The sequence below is a fragment of the Macaca nemestrina genome, chromosome 3, assembly GCF_043159975.1.
Source record: "Macaca nemestrina isolate mMacNem1 chromosome 3, mMacNem.hap1, whole genome shotgun sequence".
Taxonomy (NCBI): Eukaryota; Metazoa; Chordata; class Mammalia; order Primates; family Cercopithecidae; genus Macaca; species Macaca nemestrina.
The window spans coordinates 102,421,434-102,446,905 of NC_092127.1; the positions used below are offsets into that span (position 1 = coordinate 102,421,434).

General features: G+C 38.1%; 1 protein-coding gene and 1 pseudogene across 10 annotated transcripts in view; one reads left to right on the forward strand and one right to left on the reverse strand.

Annotated features, from left to right (window-relative positions):
• LOC105479667 (protein tyrosine phosphatase non-receptor type 13) overlaps window positions 1-25,472 on the reverse strand; it is a 225,357-nt gene that overhangs the window by 72,333 nt on the left and 127,552 nt on the right. For all 10 annotated transcript variants that reach the window (XM_011737771.2, XM_011737770.2, XM_011737769.2 and 7 more), the window contains 7 exons: window positions 15,588-15,662; window positions 15,291-15,465; window positions 13,612-13,765; window positions 13,196-13,334; window positions 12,326-12,478; window positions 6,273-6,455; window positions 2,982-3,144 (listed from right to left, as the gene is read on the reverse strand). In XM_011737771.2, the coding sequence (XP_011736073.2) occupies window positions 2,982-3,144; window positions 6,273-6,455; window positions 12,326-12,478; window positions 13,196-13,334; window positions 13,612-13,765; window positions 15,291-15,465; window positions 15,588-15,662 (1,042 nt within the window). The remainder of the gene's footprint in view (window positions 1-2,981; window positions 3,145-6,272; window positions 6,456-12,325; window positions 12,479-13,195; window positions 13,335-13,611; window positions 13,766-15,290; window positions 15,466-15,587; window positions 15,663-25,472) is intronic.
• LOC105479666 (mitogen-activated protein kinase 6 pseudogene) lies at window positions 23,227-25,412 on the forward strand (annotated as a pseudogene).

Below are 25,472 nucleotides of genomic sequence, written 5' to 3' on the forward strand. Positions count from 1 at the left end.
AGTACTGTGCACTTACAAACAGTAAATGCTCAATAACTGATTAATCTTAAATCCATGCAAATCAGTTCTTGGGAAATTCATCAAACAGAAAGTGTACTGGATTAGGAATTAAGAGATATGACCTCTATATATGACATGAGAGCAAAACACTATCTTCTCTGAACCTGTTTTTCCATTAGTAAAATTTTGAACTTAATGACCTGTAAGGTTCTAGCACCAATATTCTATGACTCTAAAGAAGCAGCATACATTCGTTAGCCCATTAACCTCCCACAGATAACACCAGTTGTTTTCACTTGTAGTACAAATAAATAGGCAGACAGTTACCTATAAGCCAAGGGGAAAGATACAGATCACACCATCTTAAAGTGCTTTCACATATGAGAGCAAGGATACATGGCTGTTGTGATCCTGGGGATAAACCTGTGATACATATATATATATATACACAACAGTATCCCCAGCCCCCACTCCATGGATGAAGAAATTGAGATTCCAAAAAGTCACTTACTTTGCTAAGGTCATTCATTCATCTACTACTACTGCTGCTGCTGCTGCTGCTGCTACTATTACCGCTATTACATAGTGTAGCAGCATATAGTATAGTAGTAGTACTATCTTCTAGTGGTAAAACAATGTTGATGATGGTGATGACAATAATGATAATGAGTACTTCAGTAAATATTTACTGAATATTTTTTGCCAGGTAGTTTTAAAGGGCTCTACATGTATGAATTCATTTTCGTTTCACAACTTTCTGATATAGGTATTATCTTACGGTAATCATTTTATAGATGAAGTAACTAAGGCAAAAAGTTTAAGTAGCTTGCCCAAGGTTTTAGGGCTTGTAAGTAACACAGCCTAGTTTACCACTGGCAATTTGGCTCCTGAGCTCATGCTCTTAACTGCTATACTATATTGTTCTTCAGTATAAGAAATGTTGAGGATGAGAGACTAACTTCAAACTTCTGTCTTCTGATTCTGTTCATTATACTACAACCATAACGAAGTAACCTTCAGTTGTTATGGATTGTACTGAATAGAATATTAGTCAAAGTAAGAACAGTGATGGCTCTAATAGGTCTGATATTTCACTATACTTTGAAAATATATAAGAGCATATAAACTTTCTAGCAGAGCAAAGTAGAAAGAGAATAATGAGATTACTTTATAGCAGTGGTTATTGTATTTTAGCATGTGTAAAAATCATTACTGAGTTGGGAGGCCAAGGCGGGCAGATCATGGTCAGGAGTTTGAGACCATCCTGGCCAACATGGTGAAATCCTGTCTCTCCTAAAAATACAAAAATTAGCTGGGCATGGTGGCAGGTGCCTGTAATCCCAGCTACTCTGGAGGGTGAGGCAGGAAAATCGCTTGAACCAGAAGGCAAAGGTTGCAGTGAGCCGAGACTGCACCAAAACAAGATTTCGACAAGAGAAAAACTCTGTCTTAAAAAAAAAATAAAATAAAATAATAATTACTGAGGAAAGCCTGTTAAAGTACATATTCTAGGGTCCAAATTCCCAAAGACTGTAGCTCTCTGAGTTTTATGTAAGTTCCCGGAATCTTCATTTTAAATCAGCATACAACCTCTACCCCCATCATGATTCTGAAAGGTTGAGAAACATCTAGTCATAGGTTGCCATCACCCCAGTCTGCTTTTATGGGGAAAATATTTTCTGAATATGAAACAGTTTGGGTAAAGAATTCATAGGATCCTGCTGCACAAGGTCATCAGTGCTATTCCATTAAATTTTTAAATCACATACTTCTGACTGTTTCACTTATACCTGTAATAATTTACTATGCAGAATTAAATTTTGTATAATTTTAATCTCTAATTGCAGAAATCACCAAATCAGTTTTATCTCTCTGAAATTTAAACATTTCAGTTCTGATTGAGATATTTTTTCAGAGTCAGATTAGTTTCTTCTGCTGACTCCTTTTCAAAAGAAAGTAAAACCATTCTCCTGACCATTTATATTAGGCACTATGATTATCCATCTCAATCTCAGAACAGGGATGCACCCAAGTAAAACAAATAGGTGGTAAATCTGCCACCCAGAAAACTATACAGTGTGTCTCTTCACTGTCCTGTTCTGGGTGCATACTTCCCCCATCGTCTGCCTTGTTTCCTATATTCTTTTCCTCATCTCTAAAGCCCTTCCATTTATTTTAAAACTACTTGCATTATTTTTATCCTTCATATCCAATTCAAGTGCCACCTGTCCAGTACTCTAGTCTCTGATTTCCCTCTTCTAACAGTATAGGTCATAAAGTCTGTACAATATAATCTGTTATTGAAATCCTGAACTTTTATTTATTTATTTTTTTGAGACGGAGTCTGGCACTGTCACCTGGATTGGAGTGCAGTGATGCCATCTCAGCTCACTGTAACCTCTGCCTCCCAGGTTCAAATGATTCTTCTGCCTCAGCCTCCCAAGTAGGTGGGATTACAGGTGCCCACTACCACACCTGGCTAATTTTTTGTATTTTTAGTAGAGACGGGGTTTCACCACGTTTGCCAGACTGGTCTCAAACTCCTGACCTCGTGATCCACCCGCCTCGCCCTCCCAAAGTGCTGGGATTACAGGCGTAAGCCACCGTGCCTGGCTGAAATCCTGAACTTCTACTGTGTATTGCTGTTTCAAGCATGTTGGTCTTACCTTTCGAAATATTGGATAAGTTTACTGAGGGTAGAGAACATGGCCCAAACTTTTATAATGTTTACATCAACTAGCCTTTCATTGCTAAGCACAAAATGGACATTTCAACAGGTACTCCCTAGGAGTCTTCTCTCAGGGTGAACATGAAGTTGAAATAGTGGTTTCATCTGTGACACCTTTATAGACTTGATTTAGCCATTTAACATGTATATACACTGTAAGTTTTCATCCTAAACATGGCAATTCTTTAAAAACTTGATGGCAAAAATTCTGCATATTCCCAGGAGTCATCTGAAATAGTCTGTTTCTCCTTACCAATATCTTGGGCATCTTGGTTGCTCTGTCTTGCTCTCATCTGTAGCTGGAACTTATGCTGGGAAGAGCAGAGGTGCAGCAGGTACTGGCATACCTTACCGTTGTCTGTCTGGAAGGCATGTTTTATTCCATCTGATGTATTTTGCAATGTGATTTTCTTTTTCTACAATATTAACAAGGGGTATTCATAATTATAATAAGTAGAGATATTATTTATATTTCCTGTTATTAGGCACTGGGTGTTGACTTACATCTAATATAAATATAATCCTATATAGTCATGTATCACTTAACAATAAAGATATGTTCCAAGAAATACATCATTAGGTGATTTTGTCACTGTGCAAACATCCTGAAGTGCACTTATACAAACTTAGATGGGATAGCTTACTACTACACACCTAGACCATATGGTGTAGCCTATTGCTCCTAGGCTTCAAACCTGTATAGCCTACTAAATACTGTGGCAACTGCTTGTGTAGTATATATCTAAACACAGAAAAGGTGTGGTAAAGGTACAACATTATAATCTTATGGGACCACCATTGCTCATGGTCAGTTGTTGACCGAAAAGTCATTACATGGCACATGACTGTATTATTATAAACAAATGCAAGAAATAAATTAATTTTGTTTGCCACTTTCAGAAATTGTAGCCTAAATCTAGATTGTATATATCAGTCATCAACAAAGGAAACTGATTCCTTTGATAAGATTATTGATATTTTGAATTTATGGTAATGTTTACAAACACCAAAACTGTTTTGAAAGGAAATAATAAATACGTGTTCTACTCTATTGGGTAAAGAAAATGAAAGTTTAACAAGATTTTTTTATTAATATATAACGATAAGAGCTGTGATTCAGTCAAGTAGAGTCTGGGTGGCACAAAGGCTGAATAGAATTGTGGAAAATTAAAGAAAATGTGAGATGGAGAGGTACTGGTAACATAACTGCTGGGTTGAGAGATAAAACACATTCATATTTAGAGATAGTGATTTGTGCCAAATATAGGGAAAGTAGGAGAATCACCAAATCAGTTTCATCTCTCTGAAATTTCTTGAGAAATGAACATCTCTTGTGGAAGAGAGCATACTCAAATTTGTGACCTATATGGTGAGGCTTGCTGGTGACCCATGCCTTAAGAGACCAGTGTTCAACATGTCGGGGATCTAAGACTAGTATCACTGGAGAATCACTTAAGTTCAGTTAGACTGTACTCTAGCTCTTGGCCACTGTGCAGATTATTCTACTTCATGTCCTTTGTCTTTACTTCAAATGTGGAAATAGGCATGGAAAAACCAAATTTAGTAGGCTTATAAGAGTTGTAATAATAAGAGTATTACCCAGACTTCAATCATGTCATCTTTACAATTTCTAGCCTTGGTTATTTATAAATTTTTCAATGGACTTTTCTTACTTGTATAAATTCAAAGAAACTTTAGAAATAAAACAACGTTGCTAAATTCTAGCTAGATATTGTTGCCAATTAAAGCTCCAGGATTAAATCTGTTTTCTTTGTTAGAAACAGAAATCAGTAAGTATTAGAGAGGAGCTAAAGATACAGTAGCAACAAACTAGTATCTTGATTATCAGCAGTATACCAAGTAAATCTTCAAATACTTGGAGAACATTTTTTCTTTCCTAACAAACATACCACTTAACCACTGTCAAGGAATTTGCAAAGACACTGAACTCCATAGTTGTAAAACTCTCTCACTGATTCAAGAATTAACATGAAAGAATCTTCTTAATTGATCAGTCAAAAGAACTACAGAACCAGTACCTATAATAAAACACCCAAAGGCAGCAAAGATCACACACACAAAAATGCAGAGATAGGTTAGAGGTTCATATTAATTATGAAAAGTGATAGTATAGATGATTTAATATCTAAGAAAGATGTATAGTTTTGAAACACATACGAAGAATATTTGATTCTCTCCAAGTGTTAATGGATGGACTGGATAAGAAATGTGCTTGAGAGAACTCAGTTGTGAGATATGAGAAGACAAATGGTAACTTTTCCACTTCCCCAGAGGTTAGCAGAAATAAAAAGGAGGGTTAAAAAAATAGAGTTCTGTGTTAGAGAAAGAACTTCAGGATAAATGAATGCTATTAAATATAGGAATAATTTGAGTGGGAATGTGAACTATTCTCTATTCCCGCAGATCTTTAAAAATGAACGAATCACGGCTAGTTCTATATATGGGCGTCAGTGTGGTAGCTTGGCAAATTACATAGAGCTGAATGCTGTGTGATTATTTGACTTGTCGCCTTTTCAAAACGGTCCAAACTGGATTTCTACTTAATTAATCTAAGGTTTCCTTCAGACGTGGGCTCTGCCAGCATTTCCACTGGGGGAAGGTAAATTAAACCCAGGTAATTTCCTGGTCGTGACAATCTTGAGAAGATGTGGGTGGTCCGGAGAACATATTATTTGGCAATCTTGTGATATCTCTTGGTTTCAATCAACTAACCATTAGGTCTAGAAATGGTCTCAGGGTTGAAGATTATCCAGATTCATCAGGACCTTGGTAATTACATAAACACTGTTTTGCTAAGACTATACTTTAGCCTAAATATGAACTAAAGGTATCAGTAGTTCCTGAATACCACTAGGAAAACAAACATCTGAACATATTAATATTTTTTATTCATCTCTGAAGTTGGCCAATGGAACTTTAATGTTCAGGTATCCCAACTAGGTCCAAAATCAAAATATGCCTTTATCGCTAACTATCTTCCATAAGCATATTATTTTCTAAAAATCATTTTCTAACTTTATCTCTATAGAGAGCTGTACACCAAAAATCTAAAACTGCAGAAAGTCCTGGGACTAATTCATAAAATCCAGTAAGTCTCTGTACCTCTGAGATTCAAATAACAGTTGCTACGAGGGGGTTTACTATTGGGCTAGACAAGGTTCACTAGGGTTAAGATAATTATCTATCTTAAAAATATTAGGAGGATTTCTCCATGTGAGACGTTACAACCCTAAAATAAGTTCTGACTTATTCAGAGAATTCAACCTGGTTGTAATTTAACTAAAGTTAATTGAGTATATAACCAGTCAGGAATGTGTAATAATCTTAAAAATCACCTGTTGTTAAAACAGACATAAATAAAATCTCAATAATACTTTCTACAACTACAAAGGAAGAGTTAAATAGTATTAAGATGTATTATCCCCATTGAATGGCAGAGTCTAAGGAAAGTCTGTTAATATGTTATACTGGAAGTTGGTAATAACATTTGAAAATATAATGAAAAGAGGTTAAATGGACATACAGAAAAAGATATTTTCTTGGTTTCCCTCCATGGAAAGCGAAGGACCAATGTGCGTACTCCATTGTGAACTTCAAACACAAGGACACCTTTAGAACAGACTCCAAGCAATATTCCTGTTTGTGACTTTTTCTCAGGGTGCACTCGGTGAAAATGAACTCCATATTCTGTCAGTCTTTGGCAGACCTGTTGGAATAATACCATACCATAGCAACACACTTTGGTAAATGGTGACATAAAGCTGTATGATATGGTTTAGCTGTGTCCCCACCCAAATCTCATCTTGAATTCCCATGTGTTATAGGAGGGACCCATTGGGAGGTAATTGAATCATGGGGGCAGGTCTTTCCTGTGTTGTTCTCATGATAGTGAATAAGTCTTATGAGATCTGATGATTTTAAAAAGGGGAGTTTCCCTGTACAAGCTCTCTTCTCTTGTCTGCCTCCATGGGAGACATGCCTTTCACCTTCTGCCATGAGTGTGAGGCCTCCTCAGTCACATGGAACTGTAAGTCCATTAAATCTCTTTCTTTTGTAAATTGCATTCTCTCAGGTATGTCTTTATCAGCAGCGTGAAAATGAATTAATACAGCAGATGGGTACCAGTAGAGTGGGGCATGGCTGAAAAGATACCTGAAGATGTGGAAGTGACTTTGGAACTGGGTAACAGGTAGAGGCTGGAACAGTTTGGAGGGCTCAGAAGAAGACAGGAAAATGTGGGAAAGTTTGGAACTTTCTAAAGACTAGTTGAATGGCTTTGACAAAAATGCTGATGGTGATATGAACAATAAGGTCCAGGCTGAGGTGGTCTCAGATGGAGATGAGGAACTTGTTGGGAACCCATTGGGAACTGGAGCAGAGGTGACTCTTGTTATTTTATTTTATTTTTTTCAGCAAAGAGATTGGCAGCATTTTGCCCTTTCCCTAGAGATTTGTGGAACTTTGAACTTGAGAGAGATGATTTAGAGTATCTGGCAGAACAAATTTCTAAGCAGCAAAGCATTCAATATGTGACTTGGGTGCTGTTAAAGGCATTCAGTTTTAAAAGGGAAACAGGGCATAAAAGTTTGGAAAATTTGCAGCCTGACAATGTGATAGAAAGAAAATTCCATTTTCTGAGGAGAAATTCAAGCTGGCTGCAGAAATTTGCATAAGTAGCAAGAAGCCAAATGTTAATTACCAAGACAATGGGCAAAAGGTCTCCAGGGCATGTCAGAGACCTTTGTGGCAGCCCCTCCCATCGCAGGCCTGGAGGTTTAGGAGAAAAAAATGGTTTTGTGGGCCAGGCCCAGGGTCCCTCTGCTGCGTAGAATCTAGGGACTTGGTGCCCTGCATCCTAGTCACTCCAGCTGTGACTAAAAGGGGCCAAGGTACAGCTCGGCCTGTTGTTTCAGAGGCCGGAAGCCCCAAGCCTTGGCAGCTTCCACATGGTGTTGAGCCTGTGGGTGCAGAGAAGTCAAGAACTGAGGTTTGGGAACCTTCGCCTAGATTTCAGAGGATGTATGGAAACTCCTGGATCCCAGGGAGACATTTGCTGCAGGGGCGGGGCCCTCATGGTGAACCTCTGCTAGGGCAGTAGGGAAGGGAAATGTGGGGCTGGAGCCTGCACAGAGAGTCCCAATTGGAGCACCACCTAGTGGAGCTGTGAGAAGAAGGCCACTGTCCTCCAGACTCCAGAATGGTAGATCCAACGACAGTTTGCACCATGCATCTGGAAAAGCCACAGATACTCAACACCAGCCCATGAAAGCAGCCAGGAGGGGGGCTATACCCTGCAAAGCCACAGGGGCAAAGCTGCCCAAGACCTTGGGAGCCCACCTCTTGCATCAGCGTGACCCAGATGTTAGACATGCAGTCTAAGGAGATCATTTTGCAGCTTTAAGGTTTGACTGCCTTGCTGGATTTTGGACTTGCATGGGACCTGTAGCCCTTTTGTTTTGGCCAGTATCTCCCATTTGGAATGGCTGTATTTACCCAATGCCTGTACCTCCATTGTACCTAGGAAGTAACTAACTTGCTTTTGATTTTATAGGCTCATAGGCAAAAGGGACTTGCCTTATCTCAGATGAGACTTTGGACTATGGACTTTTGAGTTAATGCTGAAATGAATTAAGACTTTGGAGAACTGTTGGCAAGGCATGATTGGTTTTGAAATGTGAGGACATGAGATTTGGGAGGGGCCAGAAGCGGAACATGGTTTGGCTGTGTCCCCACACAAATCTCATCTTGAATTTCCACATGTTGTGGGAGGGACCCAGTGGGAGGTAAGTGGATCATGGGGACAGGTCTTTCCCATGCTGTTCTCATAATAGTGAGTAAGTCTCACAAGATCTGATGGTTTTAAGAGAGGGAGTTTCCCTGTACAAGCTATCTTCTCTTGTCTGCCACCATGTGAGACCTTCCACCACGATTGTGAGGCCTCCCCAGCCATGTGGAACTGTAAGTCCATTAAACCTGTTTCTTTTTAAATTGCCCAGTCTTGGGTATATGTCTTTATCAGCAGTGTGAAAAAGGACTAACACACTGTATCAATGTAGTTTAATGTGGAAAGGATAATCTTTTCAACAAAGGTTACTGGAACAACTGTATATCCACATGCCAAAAAAGTGAATTTCAACCCTTACTTCACCCTACATACGAAATGTAACCAAAAATGGATCACAGACCTAAATACAGGCACTAAAAGCATAAAACTTAGAAAGTATTTGTGACCCTGGGTTGGGCAAAAATTTCTTAGATGGAACATAAAAACCATAAACTAGAAAATAAAAAAACTGGAAACTTCATTAACATTGAAATTAACATTTCAATTAACATTTCATTTCATTAACATTTCAATTAACATTGAAAACTTGCTCATCAAGAGTTAATGTTGGCCGGCGCAGTGGCTCACGCCTGTAATCCCAGCACTTTGGGAGGCCAAGGCAGGCAGATTACTTGAGGCTAGGAGTTTGAGACCAGCCTGGCCATCATGACAAAATCCTATCCCTATGAAAAATACAAAAATTAGCCAGGGGTGGTGGTGCACGCCTGTAATCCAAGCTACTCAGGAGGCTGAGGCAGAAGCATCACTTGAACCTGGGAGGTAGTGGCTGCAGTGAGCCAAGATTGCACCACTGCATTCCAGCCTGGGCAACCGAGTGAGACTCTTAAAAATAAAAAAGAAGAGTCAATGTTAAGAAAATGTAAGGCAAGCCACAGACTAGGAGTAAATATATGTAAAACATATATCTGATAAAAGACTTGTATGCAGAATATTTAAAGAACATGTACTTCTCAACAGTAAGGAAACATATAACCAGTTACAAAAGGGGGTAAAAGGTTTCATTCGACACATCAATAAAGATGGTATATAAACAGCAAATAAACACATGAAAAGATGGGTCAACGTAAATAGTAATGAGCCAAGTACAAATTAAAACCATAATAATATACCACTACTCACCTATTTCAAATGTTAAAGTGAAAAAGACTGAAACTACCAAGTGTTGTCAAGGATGTAGAGCAACTGAAATTCACACACTATTGGCAGGACTGTAAAACTGTACAACGATTTTGGAAAACAGTTTGGAAGTTTCTTACAAAGTTAAACACGTACTTACCATAGGTCCCAGCAATCCTATTGGTAGATATTTACTCAGGAGAAATAAAAATTGTGTTCACAGAAAAATGTGAACTGGAATGTTTATAACAGCTTTATATCTATCAACTAATGAAAAGAATAAACAAATTATACATTTGCACAAATAAAAACTACTCAGAAAAAAAAGAAAAGAAACTACTGATATATACCACACCATGGATGAATCTTAAAAGTATTATTCTAGGCCAGGCACAGTGGCTCACGCCTGTAATCCCAGCACTTTGGGAGGCCGAGGCAGGCAGATCACAAGGTCAAGAGATTGAGACCGTCCTGGCCAACATGGTGAAACCATGTTTCTACTAAAAACAAAAAAAATTAGCCAGGCGTGGTGGCACGTGCCTGTAGTCCCAGCTACTCAAGAGGCTGAGGCAGGAGAATGTTTGAACCCGGGAGACGGAGGTTGCAGTGAGCCGAGATCATGCCACTGCACTCCTGCCTGGAGACAGAGTGAGACTCCGTCTCAAAAACAGAAACAAAAAGAAGTATTATTCTAAGTGAAAGAAGCCAGACATGAAAGACTGTATATTATTTTTTACATGACATTCTAGAAAAAAAAAATGCTACGGTAATAGTAGATCAGTAGTTGCTAAGGGTTAGAGGTAGGGGGAGGGGACTGACTATAAAGAGACATGAGAGAACTTTATGTATTCGAAATATGCTGTATCAGGAGTTGGTAAGCTTTTTCTGTAAAGGGTCAGATAGTAAATATTTCAGGCTTTGTGGATCATATGATCTTTATTGTAATGACTGGACTTTGTGGTTGTAGTATGAATGCAGATACTGATGATATATTAAAAAATGAGTATGGACTAGTTCCAATAAAACTATTTATAGAACAGGCAGGCCACAGTTTGCTAACCCTTGTTCTCAAGATTGTGGTGCTGAACTGTATATATATTTTTATATTTTATTTTACTTTACTGTTTTATTTTATTTTGAGATGGGGTCTCATTCTGTTGCTTAGACTGGAACCCAGTGACAAGATCAAAGCATACTGCAGCCTCAAACTCCCAGGCTCAAGTGATCCTACGTCAGCCTCTCAACCAGCTGGGATTATAGACATGCATAACTATGCCCAAGCTCAATGGCATATATATTTTAAAAACTCACCGAACACATAAAAATGGTAAATTTTATTGTATATAAATTATACTTCAATAAAGCAGATTTACAAAAGATATTTCAAAAGCAACATAATATATAGCAAAAGTGAAGCCTTAGAAGGTTGTGTTAACAAGATAAAACTTCTTAAGTTAGAAGAAAGATGCTGAAGTTAAAGGGAAATGAAGTAACAGAATATATTATTAGAAGGAATACGGCAACCTAATATTCATTAGGCATGCTAATTACAGGGAGAAAACTGAAACTTAGAGAAGTTAAATACATTGTCCAAGGTCACTCAGCTAGTTGAAATAAGAATTCAAATGCAAGACTGCCTGCCTGCAAATCCTCATGCAAATTCTTTTCACTGCGCCCATCTGCCTTCTACCTTTATTAATAAAATTATAATGTAACTTCTTACTTTCTACAAGTATAAAAATGTAATAACTAAGAAAAGTGTAGGTCCATAATTTAATATCTTTAAATTTAGACTCAAACAGAACAAACCATCTTGCCTTTCTTTCTTTCCATGAACACTAGATGAAAGGTAATGTAAGTCTGTGAATAAAATCCTGTCATAAATTTTCACAGGGCTGGGAAACTTGGTTTCTTTCTATATGTAGCAGCGAATGGAAGGCATACTGTTACATCCTAGGAAGCTAAAACAGAAGAATGTTCTGAAAATTTGTCTTTTCAATAGAACACTATCTTATATTTGCTATTTGCATTGGAAGTTTACATGGTACTATTTTTCTTGATCATAAATGCACTATTTATCTGAGGTCATATAGAAGCTGGTTATAGGTCTAATAGAACTGTAACCTAATAAGTCATTTTTTTTCTGACTCTCTACCCCCATCTACATTAATTGGCATTTAGTGGGAAGACCATTTTTAAAGGATGTAACTGAATTTTAAGCCTTTTGAGAAAAAGCAAAACAAATAATTCTAGAATCAGTAGGAACTTGCCTCTCTTATCAAGCCATTCACCAAATTCATTTGCTTCTTCTGTATAATGTATTTTGATTTTGAGTATGGAATAAGATAAAAGCATAGGATTAACAGCCAGATAGAGATGGGTTCAAATCATATTTACCCCATGTCTCTGGGAACATTACATTTCCTCTTTGAGCCTCATTTCCCTTTTTTACAAAATGGGAATTAAAATATCATAATTTTAGTCAGCAATAAATGAGATGAGATTATGCACAGTATCAGTTTTTGGCACTTGAACTCTTAGATATGTGTCCTCTAACACTTCTTGCCTACTTGAAAAAGATATAAAGCTTATCATTTGTAATCTTGCATGCTTACCTTTAAAAATTCTAACTCTGTCTCTTTTTCAGAAGCTCCCACATAGGTATTATGCAATTTGGGTAACTCTTCTTTGATATAGGATAAATCTAGTTTCTCCATCACTCTGGCGGGCAAATAGTGCTCCATTCTAAAGTAAGACACACCATGAACCTAGAAAAAAGAATGTTTTCATAAGCAATTGCTTGCCCTTTATTGGAATAAATCCTCTTCTATCTTAAAGAAGTTCTTGCTTTGGCTAAGAGATGAAGTACTTCTATTTCTACATCTCTCTCTGAGGAATGAGTTTTAGAAGAAATGCGTCAGTCTTTCTTTTTTTATTCACTGAGATAAAATGACTGAACTGATTAGCAAGCTTGATGAGTGTGACATTCAAGGGCCTCATATCACTATAGTTTAGGATGAACGTTGTGAAGGATGCTGCTCCAGTGGCACAGCTTCTAGCCCCTTGCCTCCTCTTAGATCACTTTTATTTAGAAACATCAGACTTTAAGTATACTGTGAGTTCTCCATACAGTAAGCTCTGCCAGGCTGCCAGCCCATTATGTGGAAGGCAGAAGATCCTTTTAATTTATATTTAACTAATAACTCCTGTGTCTAGTCTCTGTAGGTTAGAACTTGGGAGAAGGAGTAAGTGGTAGCTATTCCTAAACTCCAAAACAGGATAACTTTAAACAGGAAAAAAAAATCCCACACTTCATGATTTTATATAATTGATATACATGGAGTGCTTGGTCATTTTGAGGTACCAAAGAAGCCTCTAAATCTTCAGATCTAAACATCAAACACGTGAATTATGTTTAGTCATTAACTATGTTAAAGGTAAGAACACCAAACAAAAATGGGCCTGGAAAAAAACATAAATCTTACCTCTGGTTGATAATCTCCATACTCAGCCTGGAGAGCCAAGGATGCCAGCAATAAGGAAGTCTCATCATCACAGTGCATCCTTTCCTCCAAAATATCTTTTCGAAGCTGAAGGTAATACTGATGACATGTCAGAGTATGTCTAAAAAAACAAATACACAGACATCTTGGTCTTTGATTTTGAATACTATGGTGATTTTTATTATAGGCATGTAAGGTTAGTTTCCATGAGTTTATTATTAAGCTTATTATTAAGCTTTTAAGGCATAAGGATTAAAGAAACTGTGTTGAAGGAAATATTACTTTTATGATAAAGCAGACATTATCATTGATTGGAATCAAGTAATTCAGTATCAGTAAGCAAAGGGTCAAAAGACCAGTGTCCGAAAGGAGCAAAAGAGAAACCCTTATGTACTCACTGTATTAGACTAACATCATCCACAAAAAATTTAATTCTGAAAAACAAAGTAAAATTAACAGTGGCTTTGGTCTTTTTCTTTGGTTCTTCTTTCCATCCCTCTGGGGCCACTTTGGTTAATTTTAAGTCAGGATCAACAAAGAAATATTCATTATCTAAAACAGAATGAGAAAAATATTCAGATAAAATAAAAACTACTTTAGTGTTTTCTTCTGATTTCTTCACTTTTTGGTCAGACTTGCATAAAAGAGTATCATATGAGAATATAAATACAAGACTGTTAAAAATGTGGCAGGCAGGGAGCTCTGAGACACTCCATTTAGATGGGAGCCAATATGGCCCACTCTTTTAAGAATGGCGGCTCTAAAGACATACAGTCCTAGATTCAACACCTGGCCACAACATTTACTATCTGTATGACACTGGATATATTATTTTACCTCTGTAGACATCACTTCTCTTGTCTTTAAAATCAGGATAGTGGTAATCCTCGCTTTACAGCATTGTTATAAGGATCAAATGACATAATGAATAAAAACACTTGTTAAAGCACACAGTATATGGTAAACATTTAATAAATATTAGCTAGTACTTATTATTATTGAGCTACCAGCTGAAACCTGGGAGGAATGACATTCATCATTTTATTTTTTAATGTCATTAGTTAACTATTATTTACTCTCTCCAAATAAAAGAATTACTCAATACAATTTGATTTGAGCAGAATCTGTAAGAAATTAGGTATAGTATAAACAGAAATTTGGATGAACTGAATCAACTTCATGTAGACAATACTGACTGATTAGTCTAAAAGTAAAATTAGTAGTGATAGAACATCAGTAGGTACTAATTGACTATTTATTGGATGAGTCTACAGCATAAATTATTCATTTTTAAGGCACAATAATTCAATAATCTATATTGAGGGAAATATTTCTTTTAGGATACAGAAGATATTATGAGCTTATAGAGTTTTAGGATCCTTTAACCTGTCAGTTGTCATTTATGGTACTTTGCTGTCTAAGCTTTCCAAGTTAAATTCTGAGGTAAAGAGGAATCTGAAATATTAAAGAGTAACTTACAAATATGATTTATTTAAAAAGGAGACAAATTCCAAAAAGTTTCTTACTGCTCTGGCAACTCTAACTGGTAAGTAGGAGAGGCTTCTACTGAAGCTGTGTCTTAGACCACCGTGGTTGTGAACATCATGGAGTTAAGTGGATACAATATTTAAAAGATATGTGAAATAACTAATTATAATTGACATTTTAAAAAGTCACTATGATTTTAGGATAGTAGGCTAAATAAATTGATGTGGAAATTCAGAAATAGGGTCTTGCTATATAATCAGACTCATATTAGGATACTAATTTCTAGAGTATGCATGTAGGCCATTAACATAGAAAATGGTCCCTGAAATATAATTAAAATCTATTTTTATATAACCATAGCAAAAAATTTAAAAAAACTTCCCAGTCAGATACAGAAGGTGCCTAACAAACACAGCTATTAAAACAATGAAAGTATCTGAGAGAAGAAAGGGAGTTCATAACTCACTTCTACTGACTAGTTCATTTAGTTACTAATTGTCAAAATGAGGTCAGGCATGGTAACAAACATAGGAAGTCAGCTTGTTGCTAAGTTTCTATACTGTACTCTGAATACAAAATGTCTTGGTACCTTTGAGGGTAGCTAAAGCAAACAAATGATGCTCTACTAAGCCAATATGCGCCACAACCATATCAAACACATCTTTACATATAGTTTTGGTATCACAGGTCAGTTCCAGTCTCTGCCCGTTCAGAAGCATTATGTTTACTTTCCTTCGGTTATCCTCATTCTTCCCTTTCTTAGTCTACAATTGAAAAAATAAATGGCATTCATGAAAATAAGCATTATTAAAATTTTAACTGTTTTTTAGCATTAAATTACTGAAATTATTTTCTAAGTGTGACACAAATTGGTTTTATTACTTACAAGAATAGACCGTGGCAAATCCAAAGATATAAATGGTTCAATTGTCATTTTCACAAACTCAGGGCCAAAGAAATTCTGCAAATCACATAAGCAGAATCAATAGTTTTTACTATTTATTCTAGTTTTTTCCTTGAAAGGAAAAATAATGTAACAATAATAAATTACTTATGAAACTATAAAATCACCACATTAGAACTAGGTGATCTAAAAAAAATGTTGAAGCTTTCATGAAGACGGTATACCGGAATTTACCAAGAACAGAAATAAATGGAGTATGCCTTACATTAACTTTAAACAAGTTTTTCCCCATCTTTGTTTTCTACTATTGATGCCGATGTCAAAAATAATGCCTGACCTTTATACTGTTTTACAGAGTTTTCACTATTTGGCATCCAGATAGACTCAGACTCAAAAAAAAAAAATAGTATTCAAGAAGTAATAAAGAGTTATTAAGCTCATATAAGGATTTGGTTTAATATTGCTAATGCATGAAGTGATTGAACAGAATCTCATTGTCTTAGAAAGTGACATTCAGCCTAAAATAGATCGTAGGGTAGGTGTGGTGGCTCACAACTAATCCCAGTGCTTTGGGAGGCTGAGGCAGGAGGATCACTTGAGGCCAGGAGTTTGAGACCAACCTGGGCAACACAGTTAGAACCTGTTTCTACAAAAAATAAAAAAGTAGCTGGGCACTGTCGTGCATGCCTGTAGTTCAGCTACTTAGGAGGCTGAGGCCAGAGGATAACTTGAGCCCAGGAGTTCCAGGCTGCTGTGAGGTATAATCATACCACCACACTCCAGCCTCGCCAACAAAGTAAGACCCTGCCTCTAAAAAAATTAAAAGCAAACAGACAAAAACAAAAAAAAACTGGTCATAGTTAAAAGACGTCTACTTTGTGTCTATATATATTTACCTGTAATCACTATCTTGGAAACCTATGACACTGTACTTTTTGTTTTAAATAGTGGCAACTAGGGATAGTATCAGTCACATAGTCTCTGACCCCTGTTAATGTCACCAGCAAGAAAATATCTCAGGAAATAAAGGACTCATGAGATGGGGAAAGTGGAGTGCAAACTCTGTACTTACTGCTTCTCAATCTATGATTTCCCTTTTCTCCTCTTGTATATTCTGGGGTTTTGGCCAAAGGGGAGAACTAGTTTAGGAGACAGTTTAAAACAAGTTAGACTCTGGGTGGGAGAAGGTTTGAGAAAAGACTTAAAGATTATATCTTAATGGGCAAAAGGTAGAATGAAACCAGGGCTAATCTTAAGGCCAGAGGCAGGTGGTTTGCATGTATGTGTAGGTGTGTGCTTGAACTAATGGATGTTACCAGAGTTTCATTTTTGTTGGTTTCTTCTTTGCATTTGGTTGTACAGCGCATTGATTGTTTGCTGTAGGAATTCTATTCAATTTAATTGACTGTGTAACACGTGACAGATAACATTTATGTAAAAGTAAAAGTTTAACATAAGGGGCTTATTAATATTCAATGAACCAATAGGACACATTTTAAGCAAGAATAGAAATAGAGTAGAAAGAATGAAAGTGGAAGACGGCCAAATAGGAAGAGCTCCAGTCTGCAGCTCCCAGCGTGATCGACACAGAAGATGGGTGATTTCTGCATTTCCAACTGAGGCACCTGGTACATCTCATAGGGATTGGTTGGACAGTGGGTGCAGCCCTTGGGGGGCAAGCTGAAGCCAGTGGGGAGTGGGGTGTTGCCTCACCCAGGAAGCCCAAGTGGTAGGGGGATTTCCTTTTCCTAACCAAGGGAAGCTGAGACAAACTGCACCTGGAACAACAGAACACTCCCACCCAAATACTGCACTTTGCCCACAGTCTTAGCAACCAGCAGACCAGGAGATTTTCTCCTGTTCCTGGCTCGACAGGTCCCACAACCATGGAGCCTTGCTCACTGCTGGCGCAGCAGTCTGAGATCAACTTGCAAGGCTGCAGCCTGGTGGCGGAAGGGATGTCCGCCATTGCTGAGGCTTGAGTAGGTAAACAAAGCGGCTGGGAAGCTCGAACTGGGTAGAGCCCACTGCAGCTCAGCAAGGCCTGCTGCCTCTATAGACTCCACCTCTGTGGGCAGGGCATAGCTGAACAAAAGGCAGCAGAAAATTCTGCAGACTTAAACATTCCTGTCTGACAGCTCTGAAGAGAGCAGTGGTTCTCCCAGCATGGCATTTGAGCTCTGAGAATGGGTCCTTGACCCCCCCCCATAGCCTAACTGGGAGACACCTCCCAGTAGGGGCTGACAGACACCTCATACAGTTGGGTGCCCCTCTGGGACAAAGCTTCCAGAGGAAGGATCAGGCAGCAATATTTGCTGTTCTGCAGCATCCACTGGTGATACCCAGGCAAACAGGGTCTGGAGTGGACCTCCAGCAAACTCCAAAAGACCTGCAGCTGAGGGATCTGACTATTAGAAGAAAAACTAGCAAACAGAAAGGAATAGCATCAATATCAACAAAAAAGGACATCTACAACAAACCCCATCTGTAGGTCACCAACATCAAAGACCAAAGGTAGATAATACCACAAAGATGGGGAGAAACCAGAGCAGAAAAGCTGAAAATTCTAAAAACCAGAGTGCCTCTTCTCCTCCAAAGGATCGCAGCTCCTCACCAGCAACAGAACAAAGCTGGATGGAGAATGACTTTGACAAGTTGACAGAAGTAGGTTTCAGAAGCTTGGTAATAACGAACTTTGAGCTAAAGGAGCATGTTCAAACCCATTGCAAGGAAGCTAAAAACCTTGCAATATGGTTAGATGAATGGCTAACTAGAATAAACAGTGTAGAGAAGACCTTAAAAGACCTGATGGAGCTGAAAACCATGGCACAAGAACTTTGTGACACATGCACAAGCTTCAATAGCTGATTTGATCAAGTGAAAGAAAGGGTATCACTGATTGAAGATCAAATTAATGAAATAAAGCGAGAAGGCAAGTTTACAGAAAAAAAGAGTAAAAAGAAACGAACAAAGCCTCCAGGAAATATGGGACTATGTGAAAAGATCAAATCTACCTATGACTGTGTACCGGAAAGTGACGGGGAGAATGGAAGCAAGCTGGAAAACACTCTTTAGGATACTATTCAGGAGAACTTCCCCAACCTAGCAAGGCAGGCCAACATTCAAATTCAGGAAATACAGAGAACACCACAAAGATACTCCTTGAGAAGAACAATCCCAAGACACATAATTGTCACATTCACCAAGGTTGAAATGAAGGAAAAAATGTTAAGGGCAGACAGAGAGAAAGGTCAGGTTACCCACAAAGGGAAGCCCAACAGACTAACAGCAGATCTCTCTGCAGAAACCCAACAAGCCAGAAGAGAGTGGTGGCCAATATTCAATATTCTTAAAGAAAAGAATTTTCAACCCAGAATTTCATATCCAGCCAAACTAAGCTTCATAAGTTAAGGAGAAATAAATTCCTTTGCAGACAAGCAAATGCTGAGAGATTTTTGTCACCACCAGGCCTGCCTTACAAGAGCTCCTGAAGGAAGCACTAAACATGGATAGGAACAACCAGTACCAGCCACTGCAAAAACATGCCAAATTGTAAAAACCATTGATGCTATGAAGAAATTGCCCCAATTAATGGGCAAAATGACCAGATAACATCATAATGACAGGATCAAATTCACACATAACAATATTAACCTTAAATGTAAATGGGCTAAATGCCCCAATTAAAAGATACAGACTGGCAAATTGGATAAAGAGTCAAGACTCATTGGTGTGCTGTATTCAGGAGACCCATCTCACATGCAGAGATACACATAGGCTCAAAATAAAGGGATGGAGGAAGATCTACCAAGCAAATGGAAACCAAAAAAAAAAAAAAAAAAAAAAAAAAAGTGGGGGTTGCAATTCTAGTCTCTGATAAAACAGACTTTAAACCAACAAAGATCAAAAGAGACAAAGAAGGCCATTACATAATGGTAAAGGGATCAATTCAACAAGAAGAGCTAAATATCCTAAATATATATGCACCCAAGACAGGAGCACCCAGATTCATAAAGCAAGTCTTTAGAGACCTACAAAGAGACTTAGACACCCACACAACAATAATGGGAGACTTTAATATCCCACTGTCAATATTAGATCAACGAGACAGAAGGTTAACAAGGATATCCAGGACTTAAACTCAGCTCTGCAACAAGTGGACCTAATAGATATCTACAGAACTCTCCACCCCAAATCAACAGAATATACCTTCTTCTCAGCACCACATCACACTTATTCTAAAATTGACCACACAATTGGAAGTAAAGCACTCTTCAGCAAATGTAAAAGAACAGAAATCACAACAAACTGTCTCTCAGACCACAGTGTGATCAAATTAGAACTCAGGATTAAGAAACTCACCCAAAACCACACAACTGCATGGAAACTGAACAACCTGCTCCTGAATGACTACTGCGTACATAACGAAATGAAGGCAGAAATAAAGATGTTCTTTGAAACCAATGAGAACAAAGACACAATGTACCAGAATCTCTGGGACACATTTAAAGCAGTGTGTAGAGGGAAATTTATAGCACTAAATGCCCACAAGAGAAAGCAGAAAAGATCTAAAACTGACACCCTAACATCACAATTAAAAGAACTAGAGAAGCAAGAGGAAACACATTCAAAAGCTAGCAGAAGGCAAGAAATAACTAAGATCAGAGGAGAACTGAAGGAGACAGAGACACAAAAAACCCTTCAAAAAACTCAATGAATCCAGAAGCTAGTTGTTTGAAAAGATCAACAAAATACACCGCTAGCAAGACTAATAAAGAGAAAAGAGAGAAGAATCAAATAGATGCAATAAAAAATGATAAAGGGATATCACCACTGACCCCACAGAAATACAAACTACCATCAGAGAATACTATAAACACTTTGATGCAAATAAACTAGAAAACCTAGAAGAAATGGATAAATTCCTGGACACACACACTCTCCCAAGACTAAGCCAGGAAGAACTTGAATCCCTGTATAGACTAATAACAGGCTCTGAAATCGAGGCAATAATTAACAGCCTACCAACCAAAAAAAGTCCAGGACCAGATGGATTTACAGCCAAATTCTACCAGAGGTACAAGAAGGAGCTGGTACCATTCCTTCTGAAACTATTCCAATCAACAGAAAAAGAGGTAACTCATTTTATGAGGCCAACATCATGCTGATACCAAAGCCTGGCAGAGACACAACAAAAAAAGAGAATTTTAGACCAATATCCCTGATGAACATCGATGCAAAAATCCTCAGTAAAATACTAGCAAACCGAATCCAGCAGCACATCAAAAAGCTTATCCACCATGATGATCAAGTCGGCTTCATCCCTGGGATACAAGGCTGGTTCAACATATGCAAATCAATAAATGTAATCCATCACATAAACAGAATCAATGACAAAAACCACATAATTATCTCAATAGATGCAGAAAAGGCCTTCAACACAATTAATCAGCCCTTCATTCTAAAAACTCTCTATAAACTAGGTATTGATGGAACCTACCTCAAAATAATAAATGCTGTTTATGACAAACCCACAGCCAGTATCACACTAAATGAGCAAAAACTGGAAGCATTCCCTTTGAAAACTGGCACAAGACAGGGATGCCCTCTCTCTCCACTCCTATTCAACATAGTGTTGGAAGTTCCGGCCAGGGCAATCAGGCAAGAGAAGGAAATAAAGGGTATTCAACTAGGAAAAGAGGAAGTCAAATAGTCCCTGTTTGCAGATGATATAATTGTATATTTAGAAAACCCACTGTCTCAGCCCAAAATCTCCTGAAGCTGATAAACAACTTCAGCAAAGTCTCAGGATACAAAATCAATGTGCAAAAATCACAAACATTCCTATACACCAATAACAGACAAACAAAGAGCCAAATCATGAGTGAACTCCCATTCACAATAGCTACAAAGAGAATAAAATACCTTTACAAGGGATGTGAAGGACCTCTTCAAGCAGAACAACAAACCACTCCTCAATGACATAAAAGAGGACACAAACAAATGGAAGAACATTCCATGCTCATGAATAGGAAGAATCAATATCGTGAAAATGGCCATACTGCCCAAGGCAATTTGTAGATTCAATGCCATCCCCATCAGGCTGCCAATGACTTTCTTCACAGAATTGGAAAAAACTACTTTAAAGTTCATATGGAACCAAAAAAGAGCCCACATAGTGAAGACAATCCTAAGCAAAAAGAACAAAGCTGGAGGCATCACGCTACCTGACTTCAAACTATACTACAAGGCTACAGTAACCAAAACAGCATGGTACTCGTACCAAAACAGATATATAGACCAATGGAACAGAAGAGAGGTCTCAGAAATAATACCACACATCTACAACCATCCGATCTTTGACAAACTTGACAAAAACAATCAATGGGGAAAGGATTCCCTATTTAATAAATGGTGCTGGGAAAACTGGCTAGCCACATGTAGAAAGTTGAAACTGGATCCCTTCCTTACACCTTATACAAAAATTAATTCAAGATAGATTAAAGAGTTAAATGTTAGACCTAAAACCATAAAAATCCCAGGAGAAAACCTAGGCAATACCATTCAGGACATAGGGATGGGTAAGGACTTCATGACTAAAACACCAAAAGCAATGGCAACAAAAGCCAAAATTGACAAATGGGATCTAATTAAACTAAAGAGCTTCTGCACAGCAAAAGAAACTAGCATCAGAGTAAACAGGCAATCTACTGAATGGGAGAAAATTTTTGCAATCTACCCATCTGACAAAAGGCTAATATCCAGAATCTACAGAGAACTTCAACAAATTTACAAGAAGAAAACAAACAACCCCATCAAAAGTGGGCAAAGGATATGAAGAGACACTTCTCAAAAGAAGACATTTGTCTTCGCCCTCTCTTGCGGGTCGGGGTTACATGGCGGTGACTGTGGCAAAGCGAGAGCCTCGGAGACACCTCTGCCGCCAGCACAGCTGGAGACCTGAGCCGACACTGGGGGCTCTCTGCAAGCCCCACACTCTCTCGATGAGTCAGAGAAGTCTCGTTGTATCAGAGTAAGATGGATGGGAGCTTTGATTGTGATTGTGGTGAGCTGGAGCCACCTGATCATGAACAAAAGACATCTTCTGTTAACCAACAACTGCCACAGCTTCCTGTTGAAATAAATATATAGCAACAAAGGAAGAAAAGAAGAAAAACAGAAATAGTGCTTATCAGCACCTTAGAATGATGCTGCTCAGGACCAATCCAACACTGAATGTATCTTCACTGTGAGGAGAATGTTCATAGAAGCCTGTTGTGTGCATATTTATTCACATTTTTGTCAAATGTTAAATCGTTTAGCATGGTAATTTGAGTGTACAGTATGTCATTTCATTCCGTTTGAGTTTCTTGTTTTCTTTAAATGTCTGCAGAGTTGCTGCCGCTTTCTTGAGCTATGAGTACTGCAATCTTTTTAATTCTCAATATGAGTAGAGCTTTTTGAGCTTTAAATCTAAGGGGAACTCAACAGGCCTGTCTGGCATATGCAATGAACATCAAGAAACCATCTTGCTGTGGAAGCATAATTATTTTTCTTCTCACTTTTGAAAGATCTTTCCTTTTGATGCCAGTTTTCTTCCTTGTTTACACAAGTTCAATTCGAAGGGAAAAGGCAATAGTAAGGGTTTCAAAATGGCAGAGAAATTTGAAAGTCTCATGAACATTCATGGTTTTGATCTGGGTTCTAGGTATACGGACTTAAAACCATTGGTTGTGAAGGCAATGGCTTAGTTTCTTCTGCTGTAGACAATGCCTGTGACAGAAGAGTAGCCATCAAGAAAACTGCCCTTACTGATCCCTAGAGTATCAAACATGCTCTACGTGAAATCAAAATTATTAGAAGACTTGACCATAGTAACACTGTGAAAGTGTTTGAAATTCTTGGTCCCAGTGGAAGCCAATAAACAGACGATGTGGGCTCTCTTATGGAACTGAACAGTGTTTACATTGCTCAGGAGTACATGGAGACTTGGCTAATGTGCTGGAGCAGGGCCCTGTACTGGAAGAGCGTGCCAGGCTGTTCATGTATCAGCTGCTACAGGGGCTCAAGTATATTCACTCTGCAAATGTACTGCACAGAGATCTCAAACCAGCTAATCTTTTCATCAATACTGAAGACTTGGTGCTGAAGATAGGTGACTTTGGTCTTGCATGGATCATGGATCCTCATTATTCCCAAAAGGGTCATCTTTCTGAAGGATTGGTTACTAATTGGTACAGATCTCCACGTCTTTTACTTTCTCCTAATGATTACACTAAAGCCATTGACATGTGGGCTGCAGGCTGCATTCTTTGCTGAAATGCTGACTGGTAAAACCTTTTTGCAGGTGCACACGAACTTGAACAGATGCAGCTGATTTTAAAATCTATTCCTGTTGTACATGAGGAAGATCATCAGGAGCTTCTCAGCATAATTCCAGTTTACATTAGAAATGACATGACTGAGTCACACAAACCTTTAACTCAGCTGCTTCCAGGAATCAGTCGAGAAGCACTGGATTTCCTGGAACAAATTTTTATATTTAGCCCCATGGATCGGTTAATAGCAGAAGAAGCACTCTCCCATCCTTACATGAGCATATATTCTTTTCCAATGGATGAGTCAACTTCAAGCCATCCTTTTCATATTGAAGATGAAGTTGATGATATTTTGCTTATGGATGAAACTCACAGTCACATTTATAACTGGGAAAGGTACCATGATTGTCAGTTTTCAGAGCATGATTGGCCTATACATAACAACTTTGATATTGATGAAGTCCAGCTTGATCCAAGAGCTCTGCCCGATGTCACTGATGAAGAAGAAGTACAAGTTGATCCCTGAAAATATTTGGAGGGAGATCGGGAAAAGTATCTGGAGGATCCTACTTTTGATACCAATTACTCTACTGAGGCTTGTTGGCAATACTCAGATCATCATGAAAACAAATATTGTTATCTGGAGTGTAGCCATACTTGTAAATACAAAACGAGCTCATCATCATATTTAGATAACTTAGTTTGGAGAGAGAGTGAAGTTAACCATTACTATGAACCCAAGCTTATTATAGATCTTTCCAGTTGGAAAGCACAAAGCAAAGAAAAATCTGATAAGAAAGGCAAATCAAAATGTGAAAGGAATGCATTGGTTAAAGCCCAGATAGCACTAGAGGAAGCATCACAGCAAATGGCTGCAAAAGAAAGGGAAAAGAATCAGGGATTTGAATTTGATTCCTTTATTGCAGGAACTATTCAACTTAGTTCCCAAGATGAGCCTGCTGATGTTACTGATAAATTAAAGGACTTGAAGAGCTCAGTGTCCCAACTAGAATTGAAAAGTTTGATATCAAAGTCAGTAAGCTGAGAAAAACAGGAAAAAGGAATGGCAAATCTGGCTCAATTAGAAGCCTTGTACCACTCTTCTTGGGACAGCCAGTTTGTGAGTGGTGGGGAGGACTATTATCTCATCAATCAGTTGTGTGAGGTAAGGAAGGATGAACAACTTGAGAAGGAAAACACACTAGTTACTTGGACAAGTTCTCTAGCAGGAAAGAAGATACTGAAATGCTAGAAACTGAGCCAGTAGAAGATGGGAGGCTTGGGGAGAAAGGACATGAGGAAGGATTTCTGAACAACAGTGGGGAGTACCTCTTTAACAAGCAGCTCGAGTCCATAGACATCCCACAGTTTCACAGTCCAGTTGGGTCACCACTTAAGTCAATACAGTCCACATACCTTCTGCTATGAAATCTTCCCCTCAAATTCCTCTTAAAACATACAGCAGCATTCTGATACATCTGAACTAAAACACTCAGCAGACATTTATCTTTGTATTCTTCAGGAAATGTGTTTTGTCTTCTTTTATTAC